Genomic DNA, 22,311 nt, shown 5'->3' on the forward strand with positions numbered 1-22,311 from the left:
GGATTATTTGTGCCCTGAGGCTGTTCCCGTCGCTCTGTCCCGCTGTCCCCAGTGGAGGCCGCGGCCACGCCCGGCAGCGACAGCGGCGGCCCCACGGCCCCGGCCTGGCCCCCGGCGGCGCGGGGCCCCCTGCCCGGAGCAGCCAGGGCGCCTCGCGGCTCCGTTGCCCACACTCAAGATGGCGGCCCGCGGCCTCGCCCGACGGCGGCGCCCCAGCGCCATGGCAACGGCTTCCCTCCCGCTGATTGGATGCGCGAGGCGAGGACGGCGGCGGGCTCGCCACGCGGATTGGCTGCCAGTGCTCAAGATAGCGGCGCGGGAGCTTCCTGCCCCGGCGGACTGCTCCGCGCGCGGCCAAAATGGCGGGGGCCCGCCTTCGCCGCCCGCAGCTAAGATGGCGGCGTACGAGAAGCGGCGGGCGGCCGCCGCCCCGGCCCCGGCGGTGGGCAGCGGCCCGGCGGAGCCGCTCGGTGCGGCGGCGGGCGGCGGGCCGGGGGGCGAGGCGGAGTTCCTGCTGCGGAGCGGCGTCACCGCCATGGTGCGGGAGGCGCTGCTGAAGGTGCTGGAGGCGCGGCCCGAGGAGCCGGTCTCCTTCCTGGCCGACTACTTCGAGCGGCTGGTGCTGGGCGGCCCCGGGGCGGCCGAGACGGCCGCGGAGCTCCCGGCGCCGCCGCAGCGCCTGGCCCGGGCGCTGTGGTACGTGCGCCTGGCCCACCACTCCCACAGGTGCGGGCGGGCGGCGGAGGGGAGCGGGAGGCGGACTACGGCTCCCGGCGTGCCCCGCGGCGTCGGCGTCGCGCGCGTCCTTGGTCGGGCGCCCCGGGGCACGCCGGGAGCTGTAGTTCTGGGGGGGGGCACCGCGGTAAGGCCGTGTTCTGTGCTCCGTGTCGCGGCAGGACGGCGTTCAACAACAACATCAGCACGGCCTACGAGGTGCTGGGCGCCAGCGGGCGGCGGCGGCGGCCGGGCGTGGACGGGCGGCTGTACAGCGAGCTGCTGCGGCGCATCTGCCAGCTGGGGGCCGCGCCGCAGGAGGTGTCGGGCGCGCTGCTGCGCAGGGTGCAGTGCCGGGACCACGAGGCCGTCCCCTTCGACGTCTTCCGCTACGGCGTCCTCACCTGCTCCGTGCTGCTGGAGTTCGTGGCCAAGGCGCACGCCCTGTACGACGTGCTGGACGGCGGCACGGGCGCGGCGGACAAGAGGGTCTGCCAGGCCGTCCTGCGCACGCTGGAGGAGGCGCTGGGAGGCGGCGACTGCTCGGTGCCCGTGCGGTACCTGGAGGCGGGCTCCAAGCTGGGGCCGGACTGCTTGGCCCTGGTCATGGACCGGGCGCTGCAGGAGAGGAAGCTGAGCGCCTCCATGAGCAGGGAGGAGTTCCTGAAGAAAGCCACGGCCTTATTTGTTGCAAAAGTGAAGCCTGTTGACTAACGTCCAGGTGGGAACAACACTCGCTGCTTCCAGTTGTAATTCCCCAAGTGCTTTGGGCAGAGCAGTTTGTGTTACGGAGGCTTCAGTCCCTGGAACCGAGCTGGGCAACGAGGCATGAGTGGGCTTGGCGGGCACTGCCTGGTGAGCCCTGGGTCTGCTTGAAGGGAGGCTGCTCATTTCCATGCTCCTTTCCTTGTTCTGAGCACTCCAAGTGCCCACTCACCTCTGGCACTTGATGTTTCCATGTCTATCCTAGCTGTAGCTCCTCTGTTTCCTGCTGGCATCAGAAAGTCATTTTTAGGCATTAACTGGGAACTTGTGAGGAGGCCTGTAAGCTGTAGGCCAGTGTTAGCAATTAAAAAGGAGCCAGAATGAACTCAGAATGAACTGCATGTGGGGCTGCGTCTCCAGATATGCCGCAGTTCCAAGCTAGGCCTGGCGATGTTGTGTTGTGCAGCTTCAGCAGGGAGCTTTGTCTCTGCGTTTGGGTTTGTTTGACCCCTGCCTGTAAAGCGCAGGATGATGCTTCATGGACTGTGGAGAGGATTCGCAGGTAAATACTGGGTTGATAAAGACGTGAGATAAAGACTACGTGTTAAGAAAAATGTTTTAATTTCACAGAAGGTGAGAAGTGGCTGGCGTGGAGGAGCTGATAGCCGGGGCTGGGCTGCAAAGCTCCCGGTGGCGAGAAGCCGCTCGCTGCGGGGGGGGGAAGCTGCCGGGAAGGGTCCCCGAGGGGGGGCGGTGCCACTGGGGGGGAGGAGCTCACTGCTGGCCCCGCCCCTCTCCGCACGGCGCGCTCTGATAGGCGGGCGGGGCTGGGAGGGTGGAGCCCGCTCTGGCCCCGCCCCCCGCGCTCGGACTACAACTCCCGTGGTGCCCCGCGCTCCCCCAGCAGCGGGCCCCGGTCCCGGCCGCCCCGCGCCCGCCGCCCCCCGGTTCCCCCCCGGTTCCCCCCCCCCCCCCGGCATGGCGGGGCCGCCCGTGCCCAGCTCGCAGAAGGCGCTGCTGCTGGAGCTGAAGGGGCTGCAGGAGGAGCCCGTGGAGGGCTTCCGCGTGGCGCTGGTGGACGAGGGGGACCTGTACACCTGGGAGGTGGCCATCTTCGGGCCCCCCGGCACCGACTACGAGGGCGGCTACTTCAAGGTGGGGGGGGCTGGAGGGGGAAAGGGGCTGAGGGGGTCGGGGGGGGCTGGGGACGGCCTGGGGGGGGCGGGGGGCCGGGCTGGGGGGGCGGGTGGGGGCAGGGGAATGGAGTGGGCAGGGGGCCCCTGGGGGGCCCAGGCACGAGGAGCCCCCGTCCGGGGCCGTGGGGAGCCGCTGGGTGCGGGGGGGGCGCCGCCGATCCGCTCCGGGGGGCTGCGCCTCTGGGTGCGCCCCCCCCCCCCCAGGGGCACCCCGGGCACCGCCGCCCGGCTGAGGGAGAGGGGAGGGGGCGAGCAGGGCCGGGGGGCGCCCCCCGCACAGCTCCGGCCGAGCCGGGGCAGCTCCAGCCCCGCGGGGGGGCTTCTGCTGGGGCTGGGGACGGGGGGGGCGCGGCACCGCACAGCCCCTGCCTGGGGACGGGTGTCTGTGGTGTGTGTGTGGTGTGTCCGTCTGTCCGTGTCTGTCTGTCCCTGTGCACGCTTCCAGGCGCTGTGCACCCCCAGCCTGAGGCCCCGAGCTCTCACATTTCCTGCTCTGTACCGGAGTTTCCCGGCCTGACGCTGTTCCGTGGCGGTGGGGGGGGGGGGGGGGAAGGGGCCGTGTCCTCATTTTGGGCTGGTGGCAGCGTCACCCTGCTGCTGTGCTGCGAAGCACGGCTGCGTTCGGAGCCCCCCCGGGGAGGGCTCTGCCTGGGGGTGGTTTTGTTCTGGTCCTCTCCAGGACAACAAAGGGAATTGTTCTGCCCAGTTCAGCTGCTGGGCCCCAGCACAGGGCCTTGTGCTGTGCTGTGCTGGTGCCCTGGGTGCCCACCCCCGCCCCCCCTTCGCTGCTTCTCCCACACCGCAGGGAGGGGGCAGACAAAGGGCGGCCCTGGAAGGCTGCAGGTAACGAGTTCAATGAGGCAGAGCACCTCTGGGGTCACCGGGCTGCTCTGACTCGCAGGGGTCTGCTCGAGCTGGGGGGCGTGGGGGGCAGCGGGACACGGACCCAGGGCTCTGTTTGTGTCTGCGCTGAGCTCCCCGCGGGTTTGGCAGCGCCGCGCGGCCTGAGGCTGGAATTCCAGAAGCAGCCAAAGCCTCGTGTGCAGCTACTGCTCCGAACGGGGCCTGCGCCCAGCTCGGGGGTCCCAGAGCAGTGATCCCATCGGCACCGGCCCCCAATGGATCCGAGTTCTGAATTCTGGACAAGCAACAAGCGTTCAGAGCTTTTGTCTTAAACCCTGGCGGCTCCTTTCTTTTGCCTGTTGGCTTTGTTCGGGAGCGGTGGCAGGATCTCCTGGCAGTTTGCTTCCAGAGGCTGGGAGCCCCCCAAAGCCCCAGTGGCTGCCACGGCTCGTGCAGCAGCGCGGGGAGGAGCAGCCTCGTGGGGAGCCCCTGCAGGGGGGGTGGGGGTGCTGCGGTGCTCCTCTGAGCATCCGCAGCTTCGGGGGGACTCCGAGGCCAGCGGTGAGCCCCGGCCTGCCCCATCGACGTCCCTGCAGGGCCCGGTGGGCGCTGTCGTCCCTGCTGGCGCTGGCCGTGGGCCGCTGCGTGATCTTCAGCTGCGTTTATTTTTAGTGCCTGAGCTGTGCAGCGCGGCCGGCTTAGGGCTGGTCTTTATTTTTTTGTTGTTGACGAGCTATTTTTAGGGGTTTGGCACGTCGAGCAGAGCACCAAACAAGCACCTGGTGCTTCTTCCCGTTCAGCTCTGGAGCACGGAGTCTGCGTCCTGGCTGCCAGCTGGAGCCGTGTCCCCTGCGGCTGCTCCAGGGCTTTGTCCAGGGCTGCTGCCCGGCCTCGGGTCCCGCTTCCACCCCCATGTCACAGCCGCCCGCTGCCTCCCTCCGCCGGCCGCCTGATTGCAAAAGGGGGAGGCAGGGGAGCGGCTGGCGGAGGTGGAAGTTGTTTCTCAAGGGCTTTGGTGAGAAAAACATCCGGGGAGTCGCCTGCGGTGCCTCCTTGTTTGCCGGTCACCCCCCAGGGCTCCCCCCCAGTGGCCACCAGCGGGCGCAGAGGCTTTGGCTGTGCTGCTCGGGGCCTGGCAGCGGCTCCTTCCTCCTTGGGGGAGCGGCAGGTCCGGGCCTCCCTCCTTTCGCTGCCTTCTCACAAGCCGGTGCTAACTCCTCGCTGTTGTTTCCTCGCAGGCTCGTCTCCGGTTTCCCATCGACTACCCCTACTCTCCCCCTGCGTTCAGGTTCTTGACCAAAATGTGGCACCCCAACATCTACGAGGTAGGTGGTGGGGGCAGTGCAGAAGCTGCTTGGGCAGACAGGGAGGGGGCGTGGTAATCTCGGGATTAAAATCCCAAGCCCTGGTCACGAGCACAGCAGTGGAAACCCTGCGCCTTTGGCATTTGGTGCCTGGCCTTGGATAAGGCAGCTGACGGAGGCTTTTACAACCGCCTGCCTCCTGTGCCAGAGCTGCTTCCAGGTTGCTCAGCCTTCCCAGGCTGGGGGACTCCTGTGTGTGCCTGGCGGGGACACAGTGCCTGAGCCAAGGCTGGGTGCAGGGCTGGGGCTCGCAGCTCCCTGCGGCAGCAGCTCTGGTGGGGCCGTGTTCAGGCGCTGGGCAGCTGGCGGCTCGGCAGCTCCGCCTGTACTGTGCTGCCTGAGGGGGCAGAACGGGGACAGCTGGCTCTGCTGCCCCTCCTCAGGGACCAAAAGCACGGGCTGGGACTTGCTCACATCATTTAAGCCAAAGGGAAGAGAGAACGGGCTGCCTGGGGGGATGCTCGGGCCGGGAGCCCCCCTGAGGACGCCGCTTTGTGCGTGCTTTCAGACCGGTGATGTCTGCATCTCCATCCTGCACCCGCCCGTGGACGACCCGCAGAGCGGGGAGCTGCCGTCGGAGCGCTGGAACCCGACGCAGAACGTGCGGTACGGGGGGGGGCGCAGTGCTGGGGGTGGTGCTGGGGCTGGGGGGCGCAGCGCGGCTCTCACCGCTCGTGTTGGCTGCCAGGACCATCCTCCTGAGCGTCATCTCGCTGCTGAACGAGCCCAACACCTTTTCTCCTGCCAACGTGGACGCCTCTGTGATGTACCGCAAGTGGAAGGAGAGCAAAGGGAAGGACCGGGAGTACACGGACATCATCAGGTGCGTGGAGGGGTCCCTGAGCTGTCATGGTGTGGGGCTGAGGACGTGGGCACGCAGCAGGCGCTGTGCCGGCACGGCCGGGGCTGTGCTGTGGGACTGGCGTGGCAAAGGGGCCCCGAGGGCATGGGGCGCCCCCAGTCCTGGCTGCGTGACCTTCCAGTCAGGATGAGCTGTGTCCCCGGGCTGAGCCGCGCGGTGCCCAGGCTGTGCGAGCCCCTCTGCACTCACCCCCTGCTTCTCGCCCCCCAGGAAGCAAGTCTTGGGGACGAAGGTGGACGCTGAGCGGGATGGCGTGAAGGTGCCCACCACGCTGGCAGAGTACTGCGTGAAGACCAAGACTCCGGCCCCAGACGAGGGCTCGGACCTGTTCTACGACGACTATTACGAGGACGACGAGATGGAGGAGGGAGCAGACAGCTGCCACGGTGACGACGATGACTCTGGCAACGAGGAATCTTGATGGCCCCCTGGCGTTGCGAAGCGTACTATAAACTACTGAGTTTTACCTCAACTAGGACAAACTGGTTTGAATTTAGGATCTGTCAGCCCTGAAATTAACTCTCTACCTCGCAGGGAGACTGTTCTGCTGTTGCAAAGGAAACCCCAGCGCTGTCTTTGTAGAAGAAGCAAAAAAAAAAAAAAATCCCTATTTTATAAACTGCCTGGGTGGGGACGGGGAAGTCTCGCTGGGGCATTCAGGAGCCCACAGCCGCGGGGGGGCTGGCGGCTCTGCCTGGCTGCTCGGGCACGTCCAGCTCCTCCCGAGGTGCAGTGTGGGGAGGCCGTGGAGCTGGGAGCAGGGAGCTGGGAGCAGGGGAGCTTCTGTGCAGCTTTCTGTAGCCTCCGGGCCGGGAGGGGACTGCGGGGGGGTGGTTGGGGGGGGGCACAGCTCCCCCTTCCCTGCTGTGAGGCTGCCCCGAGTGGGACCCCGCTGCCGCCCCTTCCTGCAGGGGGCCATGGGGCAGGCCGTGGCTGTTGGCAGCTGGGAGGGATGGGGTAGTTCTGAGTCTTTCTGCTTCTGTTTTTTTAGAAACTATTTAATAAAGCGCTTTAAGGGAGCGGCTGTGTGGGTGCCTGGGGCTCTGCCTGTGGTAGCGGTTTCTGCACCAGCTCCTGCCCCGCCTGCAGCCCCGGCAGGCAGAGGTGCTGCTCCGAGGGCTGTGGGGGGGGGGCAGCAGCCTCATCCCTCCCTCCCCAAACCCTTTGGCCAGGTCTTAAATGCGAGGGCAGAGCTGGGTTCAGGCGGCTCTGCGTGCCCCGTGCCTGCCCAGGCAGCGCCTGCCTGCCCCGGGCTTGGAGCGGGGGCCAACGAGGCCCAGGCCGCCCCCCCCCGGTGCCTCTGATCTGGGTGCAGCCGGGCCCTGCCCCGAGCCCATGGGCTGGGTCCTGCCGGGCTGCGCAAGCTGCTGGGGCCCTGCTGGGCTCTGCCCCCCCCCAGCTCTGCTGTGACCACACGAGAGCTGCGTTGCTGGCACCTTGCTGGGCTGGGGGGGCAGCGCTGCTGCCGGGCCCACCCCCGGGGCTGCAAAACGCCTGCCTGGGGCCTCTGCTGGCTCCGCAGGGCTCCCGCTGTGCTCCCACCTCGGTGCCGAGCAAAACCTCCCCCTGCCCGCTGTGGAAGTGGGGTAAGGCTTTGATCGACGCCTGCGCCCGCACGCGGTGGATGCATGTGCTTCATTGCCTCAGGAAATGAGGCTAAAAGGTGAAGAGGATTAGTGCTTTGCTGGGGCTGGAAAATGGCTCCCAAGGTCACCGGGCAGCGCCAGCCCCGGCTGCTGGGCCTGACCTCCCCCTTGTTTGTCCCGGGGGCTGCTCCCTCCCTCGCCCCACGCCTCGCTCCGTGCCTTGCCCTGCCCAGGCTCATCCCTGGCCGATTTTCCCTGAACCAACCACGTTTTTGTGGCTGCTCGCGGCCGGTTCCCTCTCGCTGCCTCGGGATGCTGGGGCTGGGAGCTGCCACCAGCCCCGGGACTGGGAATGCCCCAGCCCTGCTCGGGTGAGAGGGGCGGCTTCCCTGCTGCCGGGGTCACGGGAGCAGGAGGCCACCGGGCCCTGCCCCGGGGCTAGGACGGCTTGAGGGGCTCCAGGTGCCTGCGGCTGCTGGGAGCGGGGCCACGGGGGGAGGCTGCCCCCGCTCTGCACCGCGGGGTTCTCCGGTGCGGGAGGACACGGGTGGGGGGGGGAAGGATGTGAGTGGGGGGGGGGCGGCCGGGCAGGACGTGCCGGGGGGCAGGAGCGGAGTTCAGGGGAAGAGGCGCTCCGGGAGGATCGGGGAGTTCCCGAGCCCGGCGGATCCCCGCGGGGGCTGGCGGCAGCGGCCCCATTGTCTCGGCTCTTCCTGCCCCGCTGCCAGCACCCCCGGGCCCCCCCCCCCGGCCGCCAGCTCCGTGGCTCTCCTGGGGCTGCCTCAGCCAAGCACCGGGGCTGGGTCTGGGCCGGGGCCGCTCTCCCGTAGGGCCCCTGGTCCCGGTGAGTGGGGCCGCGGCACCCGGCTGCTATCGCCCGCCCGGCACCTCGCCGTTATCGGGCGGCTGCAGCCGGGCTGGGAACCTGGGACCCCCCCCCGGCCCCGGGGCTCCTGGGCCTCGAGCGAGGGCTCTGCTCCCGCAGGGCACGGCCGGGATTTCAGCCCCGGGGGTGTCCGGTGCCGCCGCCCGGTGCCCGCTCCTCGCGGCTCCCCCCGGGGCCGTGCTGCCGGTTTGTGTTGGCGCGGGCCCCGCCGCTGTCCGCGGGCAGCCTCTGTCCCCGCCTCGCCCCCCGCGCCGGGGAAGCGCCGCCCGGTTCCCTTCCCACGCGTGGGGCCGCGGCCCCGGCTCACCCCGGGGCTTGGGGGGGGCGGGCCCCCAGCAGCCGCCCCCCGGTGCCCGCAGCCGTGCCCCGGCCGCGGGCCAAGCTCCCGGTGCCCCCCGCAGACGGGAGGGGGGAGCAGGCGGGGGACGGGCTGCAAACACCGGCCCCCCCCGGCCGGTCCCCGCTGCTGCCCCGGGACCGGCGGGGGGGGCGCGGGGGCCACCGGAGGCCACCGGGGGCGGGCGGCGCTGCGCAAACAGAGCAAAGGGCGGCCGCTGCGGAGGCACCGGGCACCGGGCACCGGGCAGGCGCCGCTGCCGTCCCCGGGGCTCTCCGGGGCACCGCGCGGTGGGGGCGCTTTGCCCGCCCTGACCCGCGGGCACGGCCTTGGCCTGCGGACGGGCACCGGGGGGGCCGGGGGGCGACCGGGAGGGACCGGGGACAGGCGGGGGGGGGGGAACCGGGGAGGAACCGGGGCAGAGGGGGCCGGGGGGAGCCCCCCCGGTGGCGCCCTCCCATTGGCTGCCGTCACTTGGTGGGCGGGGCCGCGGCGGGACCGGCCCGAACCGGCTGTCCCCGCGGGGGCCGGCGGGCGGCGGGAGGCGGCGCCGCGGAACCTTTGCTCCGATTGGCCGGGCGCGGCAGGGAGGGCGGGGCTTTGCGCGGGAGCGGCCGCGCGATTGGCTCCGGGGAGCGCCGGGGGCGTGGCCCGGCGGGGAGCCCCGGCGCGGTGCTTTATAATGGGCGGGCGGCGCGGCGGGAGCGCGGGCGGCGATGGCGGCGGGCACGGAGGGGGTGCGCGGGCTCCTGGCGCTGCTGGTGCTCGGCGTGCTGGCGGCGGGCGGACAGGGCACAAGTACGGCACCGGGCACCGGGGGGGAGCGGGCACCGGGGGGGAGCGGGCGCAGCGCGGCAGCCCCGGGGCGGGGGGGGGGGGGGTCTGGCCGTGCCGGGGGTGCAGTGGGGTCTTTGTGCACGGCCCCGGGGAGGTGGCGGCGGCGTGGGGGGGGGGGACCGGGACCGGGACCTGGACCGGGACCGGGGTTGGGTCCGGCCCTGGGGGATCGTGGCCCGGGAGCTGCGGGGGGGGTGGGGGGAGCTGCCCGCCCGCCCGGCCCCGCCCCCCCGGGGCTGCGCCCTCCCCCCCCCCCCCGCCACGTGCCTGCCCGCACGCGCCCCGGGGTGCCCGGTTGCCCCCCCCTCCCCCATACCGAGGGGCTCCGGTTCCTGCAGCCCCCCCCCCGCCGCCTCGTGCTCCTCTCGCGGGGGTGCCCGGGGCTTTCCACCCCCGGGGCCCGCCCGTCTCGGAGTCCCCCCCCCGGTCGGGGCCGGCGGAGCGGGGTGGGGGCGGCGCTCTGCGGCCCTGGGGGGGCTCAAAAATAACCCAAAATCACCGCTCCCATCCCGGGGAGCTGGCTGAGGGCACCTCCCCCCGCTGCCTGCCCCCGCGGGGAGCTTCCCCCTTGTCTGCGGGCAGCCCCCGGGTGCTGCAGCCGGTGTCGGTGTGAGCCTGCCCGGGGCACCCAGCCCGGGCTCCTGCTGCCTGCGGGGGGGGCCCCGGGGCAGGGCAGGGCACCTGGGGGGGGGCTCCTGCCCCTGGGCTGGGTGCGAGGAGCAGCCCCGGGGCTGCGCCTTTTGCTCTCCGTTCCCTGAGGTCCCTGTCCCCTTCCCTCCCCCTCCTCTGGGGACCCGAGTTGGGGGGCTGGAAGGTCGGGGGTCTCCTGCCCCCTCTGGGTTTGGGGCGGGATCCCGGGGGTGACGGCGGAGGCTGCGGTGTCGGTGGCTCAGCGGTGTGGGTGTGCTTGGACTCTGCTCCCAGCCCCGCGCAGGTCTCCTGCCCGGCCACACGCAGCTCCAGGGAGAGTCCATTTTAGAGCTCTTAGTGGAAAAAAGCCGGCGCTTCGTGCGTCCCTCCCCGAGGCCGAGAAGCAAAGGTCAGGCTGTGGGGGGAGCGCGCCCTGCGGCGTGGCGCTGGCCCCCGCCAGGCCCCCGGCACTGCCCGCGCCCTCCCTCTGCCCGGGGAGGCTGCTTTTAGCTGGAAGGTGACTCAGGGCAGCGCTCTCTGCCCCTGCACGCCGCTGCCCAGCCTGACCGGGCGCTGCCTGCCGCTTGGCCTGGGGAGCTGCCTGCGGCCCCTCGCCCCCCGGGGGTGCTGGGGGCTGCTGCTGGCACTGCTCCCGTGCCCCAGGACTTAGCGGGTGCCCTCCCCAGCCCGGCGTGCCTGGAGCTGTGGTTGCTCTGCCTCGTGTAGGAAGGGGAGAGGACGTGAAGCCCCATGTGAGCGCAGGGGGGACCTGCTGCTACTAGCGCGGGCTAGCTGAAGCTTTTTAGCCTCTGAAAGGCACGAAGTGCCCTCTAACTCGGGGCACGTAACCTTGCAACAGCTTATTTTGTCAGCATACAATAATCACCTTACGGCTGCTAAAAAACAAACGAGGCCCCACCCACCCCCAGAGACAAAAACAAAACTCCAACCCGCTGATATTTACTAGCTCCCATTTTAAACCAGGCTGCAGTTAAAACGGGGCAGGCTCCAACATGTGCAGTAGTCAGCTCTGTGACTCTTCAAAATAAGGTGGTTGGGAGCGTTTAATCACAGGCCCGAGGTGTAAAAGCCCGTTCTGGCGCCCAGAAGCACCAGGAGGCGTGCGGGCGGCTCGTCCCGTGCCAATGTGCAAACGGTCCTGGAGGCTGCTGGGCTTGGTCTCTGGGTGCTTTATGAGGTGGCCTCCAGCAAGCTCTGGTGCCCGAGAGCTGCCTGTTACTGGGACCCGTACGGCTTCTGGAGCCCCGGCCACCTCCTGTGCCTTCCTGAAACCAGTTCAGGATCGTTCTGGTGTCTCTGCCACGATTCTGTAACCCAGAATTGCTTGGAACCTTTAAAACTGCTGCAGAGGTGTCGCTGCATTTCTGGAAGCAGCCAGCAGCACCGTTGTTGGCATGTGAAACAGCAGCAGGCTCTTCTAGCCCCGAGCTACTCTGACCTCTGTTTTAAAGGTGCCTCAGTTTTAAATATCAGCCGTCTGCTAAAGCTGGCCTGTAGCAGACGGGCGTCAGAGCTCTCCTTGCTTGTCCGAGCACGCTTATTTTTCCAGCTATGGGTACTAAAGCTTTAAATGCTCCTTTGAGGAATGTGGAAGTGATTTACTCTGAAATGTACCTTGCAGACTTGTCTGTGTTTTCCCTGAGTTTGAGCAATGCTGGTTTCATAACACCGGTTTGCTTCCAGACTCTCAAAAGCAGCCATGAGTTCTCTTACTGAAACATCCCCAGGAATTCAAAAACGAAAGAAATTGTCCCCGAACCCACCTCCCTCCTGCCTGTGTGCAGCAGCCTGTTTAACCATGAAATCCAAGTGCTTAGTAACAAATTTCCCGGGAATAGCCTCAAAGTCTGCTGGTGGCGGCTCTGAGAAGTGCAGCCTGCAGTCAGTGCAGGAAGTACGTGTCAGGAGCCTCGCTGCTTCTGCTGAAACCTTGCTCAGACTGAGTCATGTAAGTAACCTTGACGTTGGTGTGATGTCTCTTCCTGGCCTCCGGGAACAGCCCTCCCGGGGCCCTGCTCTTTCCCCCGCTGTCCTGGAGCGATTGGAGCCGGCTTCCCTCCGCAGGCTGCAGCTGGTGGCAGCTGATAGCGGCCGGGAGGCGCCGCAGGCAGCTCGGCTCCCCACAGCCCCGCGGCTTTTGGGGCTTCCTGAGAGCCAGGCCCTGGGGCTCCAAGCACAGGAACAGCGTGAAAAGTGCCGTCGTTCTGGGTGTCTCTGCTTTTAAGCAGTTTCCTGCTAATTGACCTCTGCAGAGCTGTCTTGTCGGATGGAAAAATCTGATTTTTGCTGTGTGGCAACAGATGTTAGAAATTTCTTCACCTCATTTGTGGCACTTTGCGGACTGCAAGACAACCTCAAAAAACCACACACCAAAAAAAAAAAAAGCCCACAAAACCCAAGCGGTCGTATCAGTAAGGTGTTCAGCGGTGTCCGCATCTTGAGGTGCTCGTGAGACCATGGAGGAGAGCGGCCGGGCCCAGCGAGCAGCCCGCGGCCTGTGGCCGTGCTGGGCTCTGGGCAGATCCGGGTCATGGTCGGGAGCGCGGGGCTGGGGAGGGGGGTGCGGAGCATCTCCGTCAGCGGGAGATCCGAGCTGCATGCGGTGCTTCTGACGGGGGCACTTCGGGTACCCAGCTGGCGTTCTCCAGGCATTAATGATGTTACGGCGAGGAGCGGCCTCTCAGTGCGGTCTGTGTACACACAGGGGTGTCTAGGGCAGCGTTTTGCTGTGCCGGGGCTGTCCCGACAGAGCTGGTGGGCAGGGGCTCACTGTGTGCTTGCTGTGGTGCCCTGGTGCAGGCACCTGGTGGGATGCTCGAGCAGTGGGGCCCGTGGAGGCCGGGGCAGAAACCTGCTGCTGCCTCGGCCTGACCTGGCTGTGGGCCGAGGTCTGAGGCTGGGGGGCTCTCGGCCTGCCCTGGTGAGCATCGCCTTGGGGTGCTGGCCCCACAGGAGAGGCAGTGCCGGCGTTCTTGCTGGGATCCTGGCGGATTCTGCACGGGCTCCTGGTGTCCTGGCCTCGTGGTGGGAGGCCTTGCTGCCTGGAGGCGCAATAACCCAGAGCTAGGGCCCTGCGTGAGCTGTGCGTCTGGACAGAGAGTGGGGAGGGAGAGGATTCTGGTCTGAAGACTGTGACATCTTCTCGATGGCTGAAAAAAAATTGCTTGTAGAGGGTGAATTCTTGCTTTGCACTAACACTTTGCACTAATACCTCTTCAACTCGTAGCTGGTTTTATAAAGTCACCGCTGTCTCAAAAGAGACTGACTCAGGACAGCGTCGAGTTGTACTGCGAGGCGATTGGCAATCCCATCCCTGAGATCCAGTGGTGGTTTGAGGGGAACGAGCCAAACGAGACCTATGCTCAGCTTTGGGATGGTGCACGGCAGGACCGTGTCAAAATCAACGCCACCTACAACCTGCACTCCACCAGCACCATCTACATCGCCAACCTCACGGGCGACGACTCGGGCACGTACGAGTGCCGGGCCAGCAACGACCCTGACCGCAACCACTTGTCGAAGAGCCCCAAAGTCAAGTGGATCCGTTCACAGGCTAACGTTTTTGTCATCGAACGTGAGTGGCCGTCCTGAGGCCTTGGCACTTGCTCGGACACTAGTGTCTTGAGTCTCCCGCCATGCTCACCCCTGCACCCGTGTCCTGTGACTCCCCAGAGCCCCCTCACCTTCCCACCCTGGCCGTAGAACTGAGAGACTTTCCCCTTGTGTCATCTCCCTCACCGCCTCTGACCTGACCCAAAATGGCCCTCAAAAAGGGTTGTGACTTCCCAACCAAAACGCCTTTCAGCAACCCCGTGCCTTTTCCGGAGCCAAAGACCTGGAACGTGTCGCTTATTCCCGAGTGCCTCCGTGTCCCGGTGCTGGCTTGCAGAGTTCAGTCCTGGTCCTGCTGGTAGACTCTGCCCTAACCACTGACAAACCAGCCCTTCCCTACAGCTCCTGCAGCCTCTGCTTCCGTCAGCGGTCCTGCTTTAAGCTCGCTTTCCTGCTAGTGATACAAGCTGTGGGGACCAAAATCTGCTTTTAGCTTCCCGTGGTGCAACCATTTTTGAAATGGCCGTGTCTGTGTGCGACACCGAGTGTGGCGTAGCCGCGTGCGCTGGGGGCCACCGGGTGCCCTCTGCTCCCAGAGCTGGCAGCGGGACCGGAGCTAACGGGCTGCTGGCTTCTGAGTCCCAGAAACCTGGGTAGGGTGAGGGGATTTAATGTCCCACTAAGGTCTCAGGAATCCTGAAGCGTGCTAGGGAGTGCAAAACTCCAGCAGAGCCTTCTTCCAGTGGGATTGGGGTAGGAGGAAAAGCAGAAGGTCTGTTAGGCCTGTGCAAAATTTCCTCCTTCCAGGTGAAGAGCCTGCGTGGAAGGGCAGGGAGCGCAGTGCTACCGGGGCTGTGTAATGGCTCTGCTAATGGCAGCCGTGCACTTCACTGCCTCCAAGTAGAAACGTCTGACTCATCTCACAATGTATAATTTACTGCTGCTTGGCACATGGAGGTCCAGGACCTTTTGGAGTCCTGGTTATGTGTGTTCTCCCAGGAATAAACCCAACTATAAAAATTTGGGCCGCATCATATGATGCGTGTATTGCTTGTGTAAGGTCACCTTTGTTACCCCTCCCAAAAGAGGGCTGTGGCTGCCGTAGGTTATATTACCTGCAGGTTCCTAAATCCACTCTGACTGTGGGAGGTGTTGACATGTAGTGAGCACTAAAGTGGCTCATAAAAGCAGGGAGCTGAGCTACTGGAACTGCCCTTCACAGTATGGCTTTTTCCACTGCTTATTGAGCACTCAGCTCTATTAGAGCTGCACCCATTGAGCAGGAGGCTCAAAGCTGTCCATAGGACATGGCAGCGATCCCGACCCCGGTGGGAGCAGCCACAGAGTCAGTGTCCTGGCACTGCTAGGTGCGGTCAGGCCCGAGCTGTCTGGCTTTCCAGTCTCCCATGCTGGTGTCACCAGTTCTGGTAGGAAACAGACCACAAAGGTAAGTGAAAAGTTCTGGTGGAGGTGAGGAGCTGCGGGTTCTGACTCTCTCGGTACAGGTTGTTGGGCAGCTGCGTGACCTTGTGAATACCAGGTGCTAACTTCAAGGGGGTTTTTTACAAACAGGTCCAGACATCCAAACGCAGTTCACAAGCACTCATGGCAAGTTGGTCCTCAGCTGCAACCTGACTGAGCCTCACTCTGCCATTGACGGTCATGAATGGAAGTATGGAGACAAGATACTTCAAACAGACACGGAGTCGAGCAGTGTCACCACTTACGAGTAAGTGCCGGGTGCAAGGCCAGATAAGGATCTATACAAGGACAGTTTTTGTTTTTTTGTTTTTTTTAACTGGAGGCAATCTTTCCTACCCACTGAACTCAAAGCTAGGTGCTTGCAGTCTTGCCAAAAATAAGAACTTTTGAACTTCGGAACATAAGATGAACAAAATAAAGTTTTGGTGAGACCCCATTCTTCCTACTTCTGGGAGAGGAGGGAATGAGGAGGAGTAGGGAAGGAAAGTGAAGTGCCACCAGTGTCCTCCTGGCAGGAAGAGCCCTGTGGCCCCGTGTCTCCATGCAGAATTAGGCCGGGCTGGGTTTGCTGGGTGCAGCCCGGCCCCGCAGCACTGAGAGCCACGCGGCTGCCTCGCGGAGCCCGGAGGAGCCCCCCCTGCCCCACGTGGAGCTGCACACTCCCGTGTTCTCCGTGCATCACGCCTTTATGCACGTCTCCCTGCTACAGGGTGAGTGGGGAAGCTGCCTGCAGATTAGTCTCTGAAGCTGTTTGCAGGCTGTAGCTGAGCATGCCGGGGATCCCGGCCGTATTGTGGCGGTGCAGCGAGCCTTCCTTTCCGATTACAGTCAGGCCTGGCTGGCACTGACCCAGCAGCTGTAGAGGCATCATGTCCTTTTGTATGGCAGTGCCGACGTGCCTGTCTCCCCATAGCAACAGGGAGCTGAACAAGGATTAAAGTATTTATAACCCAGCCTCCCTCGCGTGACCTCAATTCCTTAGCTGAGTGGTTTTTGGAAGCGGGAAGCTCGGTGCACGGCAGAGCTAACAAACGGCCTGTTGTCCCAGCGCAGGCGGGGACTGAAACTTTGCCCCTTCCCCTGAGTGGCTATTACTAAGCTGCAGAATGTGATGTTTGCTGTAGTGCAGCATAATCCACTAAATCTCAGGGCAGCAGCTTCACAAAGGCAAAAATGGGAGAGCTCTCTCTACACTTGGATCAATCCAGAGTGACTCAGCCTGGGTTTTTCTGTCATTGCCATGTGTCCCAGCAGCCTTCCCTGTACAGGAAGAGTACCCTTCCTCTGAATCTGCTGTCTTAAAGCCCCTGCCCCTCTGCCATAGAGGTGAACTGCAGGGCTGGTGTTCTGCTGGAGGTGTGTGGCCGTGCTCAGGGGCTTGGTGTAGTAGGGGATGACTTCTAACAGGGCTGCAGTCTGTATGGAAGGTGGAAAAGTGTGAAGTACACCTCGAGGTGTATGTAAGTCGGCACACCTGGTGAAGACGTGTTGCTTTGTTCCTCCCCTTCTGTAGGGGCTAGCTGTCTGCTCTTATTTTCCCCTCTGTAGAGGCCCTGGAGGCAAGAGTGATTCGGGTTAGGGAGTGGAAGCTGCTGGTTTGCAGGGTTTGGGATGCAGGATATCTGTGATCACTGAGGTGACAGACCCATGTCAGACTTTGTGTGTGAAATCCCCTCTGCCAACCGTAATGTGTGGGGAGAGAAGGGCAGGGAGGTGTGTGGTGCTGCACAGATCTTGGTGCTGGAATGGGAGAAACGGCCTGTGGAGGAGGCTGCTGTTCAGGGGTTGTAGGGCTGTTTCTGTGGGTCTGGATTGTGTATTTTTGGATGGCAGTAGCTGAGCGGAATGCTTATCTGACAACCTGTTTTTTGGTAGGATCGAGGGGAAGAAAGAAGAGCACTCTGGTATCTATCAGTGCATCTTCAAAACCAGCCCAGAGATAAAAGGAGAAATAAATATATCAGGTAACTCTACGGGTTTGTGGCTGAGGGGGCGAGTGGGGAAGCCGCGGCCTCCTGAACACTTTGCTTTGGTAGCAAAGCAAGCTGAAAAGCTGCTTATAGCCCTTACCAGTAGGGCTGCAGGGCTCTACTTGTGAATTATCAGGTTTGCTCTGTGAGGCATCTCAGTTACATCAAGCAATTAAGCTGTCTGCAGGGTCAGCCTGGGGGCCCTTCTGTTATGGGAGGGGGGCAGTACCTGGTGGTCAAACCTGTCTGAGCCTTTCTTGAAGCAGCTTGAGATGCTTCCCGCTCTGAAAATGCCAAATGTTGCACAAATGGAGAGGTTAAGACCCGCTAATACATTCCTTAAACTGAAGCTGCCTTATGAGCAACTTTGATAGTGGCTATTGGACTGCAAGGAGCCTTCCTGCCTCTTCCACGGCGAGGTGTCTGACTTCCTTTTTCTCTTGCTGCAGTTGTGCCCCAAGTGGTGGCTTACAAGAAGTCTGAGCATGGGAATGAGGGGGACACGGGGGTGCTGACCTGCAAGAATCCCTCTTTTCCTCCTGTCAGCTCTTGGACCTGGTCCAGAAATGGCGAGCAGGTAGGTGCTGTGTCTGTCCTGGCTCCCCTTCTGCCCACCCTGCTTACCAACAAGGAGGCAGAGGACCTCTTGCATCAGAATTAGTGCTTCCAGAGGAGCTTTCTCCTTAGTGCCATGGCAAGGAGGATTTCTGCAGTGGTGGACCTGTGCATGTAATGTGAGCAGCTCCCCTTGTGCCAGCACTACCCTGAAGCTCTCCGTTCCTTCCTTCTAGTCCATCATCAATGGATCTGGCCGATACATCATCAAGTCCAGCGGCAACAAGACAGAGTTACGCATTCTTAAGCTGAACATCGAGGAGGATACGGGTGACTACCAGTGCATTGCCATCAACGTATTTGGCACGGGTGAAGCCACGGTGAACCTGCGTGTACGCAGCCGTCTGGCAGCGCTCTGGCCCTTCCTGGGCATAGTGGCAGAAGTCCTGGTCCTTGTCACCATCATCTTTATCTACGAGAAGAGGAGGAAGCCAGATGAAGTTCTTGATGGTAAGAGGCACCCACGGTTATATCTTTCTAGGGCGAAAAAGGAGCTTGTAGGGTGCAGGCAAATTGTTCTTGGAGAACTCAGACTTTGTTGGATGGGCACCACACCTCAGTGGGAGGTCTGCTTCTCAGGAATGCTTCTTGTCTAACCATCATAGCCTCCACAGGTTACTTTGGCCTGGAAGTACTTGCACGCTTTGCCAATCCTTCAGCAAGCTGTGCTTTGGCTCCAGAGTTAGATGTGGTGCAGGTCAGCCTGACCCTTTGTCTCAGCAGCTGCTCTGCACTTTGTTCAGCTGCTTCATGTGAGCATCTCCAGGAGGGGTTTTTCTCTGAGAGTTAACATTCTGGAGAAAATGATGTGGGAACAGGTAGTAGAGCTTTACTGAGCTGCAGAGTATGGGAGTGTCAGCAGTTCCATAACAATAGGCTTAGCCTCAGCTCCTCAATCTGTTTTGGGTCTTCAAATTTACTCATCCCAGCTCTCTGGGAGTTCCTCAAAGCCTGGTGTTATCTTGAATCTGTTCTGGAAGTGTGGCTCCTCCCTTTCCTTATCAGTAGGAATCTTCATTGTGTGGACCCGGCAGCCCCTCCCTTATCTGATCCTGTTAACAATGCAGTGTGAATGCTCGGTATCCTTCCTGCTGGCTGGGTCAGTCACCTTTGCCCTTTGCTGGGGAACAGCACATCAGGTGGACTGAGTGGTGTGAAGGGAAGTGGAGGGACTAAAACTGAGTATCCCTGCCTGGCTGCAGAGCTCGAGAGATTCTACTCGAGGCGGTTTTATAAGTAAACGTGTTGCCCTCTGGCACGGCGTTCTTGGCTGGAAGGCAGATGTCTACTTAAGAATGGCTGTAGCTACATCTTTTAGCAAAAAAAAAAAAAAAAAAAGCTGTAGCCTGTTTGCTGAGTGCGGTTTCTGCTGATATCAGCTGAGTCCAGATCCTGCTGAGCTCTGTCCGAGTTGTGGTGGAGCCTTTGGCAGATGACGGCAGGTCCTGTCATACTGGCAGGGCTCCTCTGGCGGCTCCTCAGCCAAAGATCTGAAGCTCAGGCTCCCGAGTGCTTGTGGGTGAGGATACAGCATTGCACTTGATGCTACAACAGGACACTAAAGCTGCATCTCGCTCCTCGAAAGCCTCGGGAAGGCAGTGCTGAGCCAGCTCAGAGCTGCTGAGCTGTGGGTGCGTGGCGGTGAGCTGGCTGCTCCCTGCTTCCTGGGACGGGAGGAGTCCAGCCTGTGCATGGCCTGATATCCTTGCTGGTGTTATCTTTCCACTTTTCCCTTCTCTGCTGCTGGGTGCCATCTCAAATGGTAAGTGGAAGCTGGTTCCAGCCGTGTCCTCTCACCAGCTGTGCACAGCTCTGTGTGCCCAAGGCAGCCCCGAGTTTACAGCTCGGGTCTCACCCCTCAGCGCTGCCTGAGCCATGGAGGAGGTGATGGGAACCCTCTCCTGGAAAGTGGCAGATTGCAAGGAGCTGGTGAAAGGTCCCAGGGCTGGGCACTTGTTGGCGAAGGTGTTTTCTTAGCCGTGTTTCTCTGTGTAGCGAGGCCGTGGCGTGCAGTGTTTGCTTCGTTTCACAAGATGTGCAGGGAGGAAGAAGGGCTTTACCTGGATACTTAAAGCCTTGTTCCTGCAGCCTTGACTTTGTGTTCAGATCTGGGAGCTGTTAACGGGGGTGAGAGCAGCAAGTACTTGGGTGTGCTGTCCCACCGAGTGGCCTGTGGCTCCCATTTCAGCTCCGGGTGCTAGTGGGGGGACCGGCTGGGGGCACGGGCTGTGGCTGTCAGCAGATGGTAGTGGGCAGTAGTGCTGCCTGAGGCTGCCCGGACACTTCCCCGTGTAATTCTGCTTCTGTGGCTTCCTGGATAGTCCCAGGTGTTCCTCGTGGTTAATGGAGCACCAGACCTTAACTCTGCTGATGGGGGGGTAGGAGACCTGGTTGTGCCCGTGCAGTGCCAACAGAAGCAACTGCTTAACAGGAGCTTATGTCTAAGCTTGTGCTGTGTCTCTGCTTAGACAAGAAGCAGCTTAAAACTCATGCCGGGGGTGGTGGTATTCTAAGAAGTAGCCCCCCTGCTCCCCCCAGCCCTGGTGAGATGGGAGCCCTGTCTGTGGTGACCTGTGGTGTCCAGAGTCCCGTCACCTCGGGATGCTGGTCCCCAGTTACAGAGGTGGAAGGGAGGCAGGGATTACTTGGTGTGTGTTTCCCTGACACTCTTTGTTCTTTCTTTTCCTGTGCTGTCCTGAACATGAAGATGATGATGGAGGTTCTGCACCACTGTAAGTGCCTTGCTTTTCTACTTAGTCCTGTTTGTACTGGCAGATCACATTAATCAGGAAATCTGCTTTGAATATAAAAGCGAGCTGGTACAGGAATAGCTCGTTATCTTACGGGGGACTTTCCCTTCCCATGTTTTTTTTTTTTTTTATGGCCTCTATATGAACTGCATACAACTTAGAATGGTACAGAGGTCTCTGAAACTGTTCTGGCAACTAGACTCACCTTGCTGTATCTTGAGCCTCTATTTGGGTACAAATTGCATTACTGGGTAGGGTGGGTTTTTGTGCTTTGTATTCACTGCCCCTTTTCTCCCTCTTTCCAGGAAAAGCAATGCCACAAACCACAAGGACAAGAATGTCCGCCAGAGAAATGCTAACTAAGCAGGGGCCAGGTGAGTGCTGCTCCCAGGGGCAGAGCTGCAGCTGCTGAGCCAGGTGCCTTCACCTCCTCACAGCACGGGGCTCGTACGGCTGTCTGGAGGTGCTTGTGTCTGGCTGGAACCCTGCCGGGGCTCTTCAGCAGCTTGTAAAAGCCATGTGGGCAAAAGCTCCCCTTGGCCCAGCGTCATAGTGCAGTTCCTGGGAGAGGGAAGGAAGCCTTGCTGTGAAGTTCAAGCACAGGCCACGAGCAGTAAACTGCCAAAGCTGCTGGGACTGCGTGTGAGGCACACTCAGCAGGGCCTGGCCTCCTCCCAAATGGGCCAAGGGAGGCAGGAGAGTGTTGGGTTCCCCATGGTGGGGGTCTTGCAGCACGGGAGGGTCAGGACTACCTGATAGTCTGTACCCTGGATTTGAGCAAGAGAGGACTCCAAGCCCACAGCTTTTGTCCGGCTTTATCAGCCCCCCTCTAGCACAGCATGGCCTTACGGTACTGCTAGGTTATCTAACTGGCTTTTTTCTCTCTCACTCCAGGTGATATGTAGCTGAAGAACTCGTCTGGACATTTTTTTTCTTTTCTTTGGTAAAATAGCACCATGAAATATTCTAGTGTGTCCTTGCGATTGAGTTACTTCACTTTCTAAAGGAACTTAAGTTGTAGAAACTAAAATACACATGTTGTTTTTTTAAAAAAAGAGTTGTGGGAGGGTTTTTTCTACCTGTAAGTGTAAATCCCTTCTTTCTGGTAGTCTTGGTCACTGGCTGTCTGTCCTAGGTCTCTTCATGTTGGAGCAGAGCGGGTGGGTGGGAGTACAACTTCTCTTCCTCTCCTCTTGAAGAGCAGCGTGTGCTGGGGGGGCTGTGCTGAGATGCCCTCCTCGCCCCACCTCAGTGTTGGAGGCCACACGAGGAGCTGCGGAGAGCTGACCTGAGCGTGCAGCAAAATGCACAGTTCCTTGAGGGCTGCTCCACCAGACATGGCTGGCCTGGGTTCCCAGCACAGTGTCGTGTCCTGCACGTGCGGGATGGGAGGAAACTGCTGTAGCAGCCTTCTGGAGGTGACCCCATCCCTCAGAGCATCTTAGGAGATCCCCCCCCTACCCCCTGGCTCCTCCAGGGATGCTCTTGGTGGTCACACACAGAAACAGACAACCAGGAGGCAGTGTTAGAGCTGGACACTGGCTGGACATGATTTGTGTTAACTTATTTAATGGGTTGTTAGTATTGCTTCTCAAGTGGCTACGCTGGGGCTGGGGGCAAAGTGTGGGGTGGACGCTGGGGGTGCGGTGTGGTGGGGGGTGGTGTGACAGCATGTGTTCTTGTGCTTGGGCCATCTTGGTGTTTGTGCAACATAGGAGCCTGAGAGCAGACGAATGCTCAGTGGTGTCTAATACCTTTATTGCTGAGTAGCGTTGAGCTGTTCCATCTGTTAACATACTTCACAAATAAAGATAATTCCTCTCTCTCTTTTTTCCACCTTGGTTTGGATTCTGGTCTTTCTTTTCCCTCAGAGGTAGGCCCGTGAGTTTCCTGACCTGCTCTGCCCCCTTTCTGGCTCCTCTGGCTGCTGGACACAAAGCTTTGTCCCCCTTTGTCCCACA

At 62.1% G+C, this 22,311-nt stretch overlaps 4 protein-coding genes across 4 annotated transcripts; all 4 read left to right on the plus strand.

Moving 5' to 3' along the window:
* The first annotated feature begins 163 nt into the window (after window positions 1-163).
* Window positions 164-1,962, plus strand: TPGS1 (tubulin polyglutamylase complex subunit 1). The gene is made up of 2 exons (XM_027472538.3): window positions 164-726; window positions 897-1,962. The coding sequence occupies exons 1-2, from the start codon at window positions 179-181 to the stop codon at window positions 1,426-1,428; spliced, it is 1,080 nt and encodes a 359-aa protein (XP_027328339.3). The 5' UTR covers window positions 164-178; the 3' UTR covers window positions 1,429-1,962.
* Window positions 1,963-2,339: 377 nt separating this feature from the next.
* CDC34 (cell division cycle 34, ubiquitin conjugating enzyme) lies at window positions 2,340-6,703 on the plus strand. The gene is made up of 5 exons (XM_038169292.2): window positions 2,340-2,574; window positions 4,697-4,783; window positions 5,331-5,428; window positions 5,511-5,645; window positions 5,895-6,703. Exons 1-5 carry the CDS (start codon window positions 2,398-2,400, stop codon window positions 6,103-6,105), a joined length of 708 nt encoding a protein of 235 aa, XP_038025220.1. The 5' UTR covers window positions 2,340-2,397; the 3' UTR covers window positions 6,106-6,703.
* Window positions 6,704-7,334: 631 nt separating this feature from the next.
* On the plus strand, window positions 7,335-9,060 carry LOC139999725 (uncharacterized). The gene is made up of 2 exons (XM_072029098.1): window positions 7,335-7,347; window positions 7,840-9,060. The coding sequence occupies exons 1-2, from the start codon at window positions 7,335-7,337 to the stop codon at window positions 8,805-8,807; spliced, it is 981 nt and encodes a 326-aa protein (XP_071885199.1). The 3' UTR covers window positions 8,808-9,060.
* A 134-nt stretch (window positions 9,061-9,194) lies between these two features.
* BSG (basigin (Ok blood group)) lies at window positions 9,195-22,186 on the plus strand. The gene is made up of 9 exons (XM_038169291.2): window positions 9,195-9,291; window positions 13,208-13,555; window positions 15,106-15,262; window positions 16,891-16,979; window positions 17,435-17,562; window positions 17,777-18,050; window positions 20,308-20,332; window positions 20,656-20,724; window positions 21,245-22,186. Exons 1-8 carry the CDS (start codon window positions 9,210-9,212, stop codon window positions 20,711-20,713), a joined length of 1,161 nt encoding a protein of 386 aa, XP_038025219.1. The 5' UTR covers window positions 9,195-9,209; the 3' UTR covers window positions 20,714-20,724; window positions 21,245-22,186.
* The last annotated feature ends 125 nt before the right edge of the window (window positions 22,187-22,311 follow it).

Source organism: Anas platyrhynchos, chromosome 29, assembly GCF_047663525.1.
Source record: "Anas platyrhynchos isolate ZD024472 breed Pekin duck chromosome 29, IASCAAS_PekinDuck_T2T, whole genome shotgun sequence".
Lineage (NCBI taxonomy): Eukaryota > Metazoa > Chordata > Aves > Anseriformes > Anatidae > Anas > Anas platyrhynchos.

Excerpts from the sequence above, each read along its gene's own strand:
- TPGS1 (XM_027472538.3), top strand. The coding sequence starts at position 179 with ATGGCGGCCCGCGGCCTCGCCCGACGGCGGCGCCCCAGCGCCATGGCA. Across the intron at positions 727-896 it reads CTGGCCCACCACTCCCACAG|GACGGCGTTCAACAACAACA; the intron begins GTGCGGGCGGGC and ends GTGTCGCGGCAG.
- CDC34 (XM_038169292.2), top strand. The coding sequence starts at position 2,398 with ATGGCGGGGCCGCCCGTGCCCAGCTCGCAGAAGGCGCTGCTGCTGGAG. Across the intron at positions 2,575-4,696 it reads ACGAGGGCGGCTACTTCAAG|GCTCGTCTCCGGTTTCCCAT; the intron begins GTGGGGGGGGCT and ends GTTTCCTCGCAG. Across the intron at positions 5,429-5,510 it reads AACCCGACGCAGAACGTGCG|GACCATCCTCCTGAGCGTCA; the intron begins GTACGGGGGGGG and ends GTTGGCTGCCAG.
- BSG (XM_038169291.2), top strand. The coding sequence starts at position 9,210 with ATGGCGGCGGGCACGGAGGGGGTGCGCGGGCTCCTGGCGCTGCTGGTG. Across the intron at positions 15,263-16,890 it reads AGCAGTGTCACCACTTACGA|GATCGAGGGGAAGAAAGAAG; the intron begins GTAAGTGCCGGG and ends GTTTTTTGGTAG. Across the intron at positions 20,333-20,655 it reads GATGGAGGTTCTGCACCACT|GAAAAGCAATGCCACAAACC; the intron begins GTAAGTGCCTTG and ends CCCTCTTTCCAG.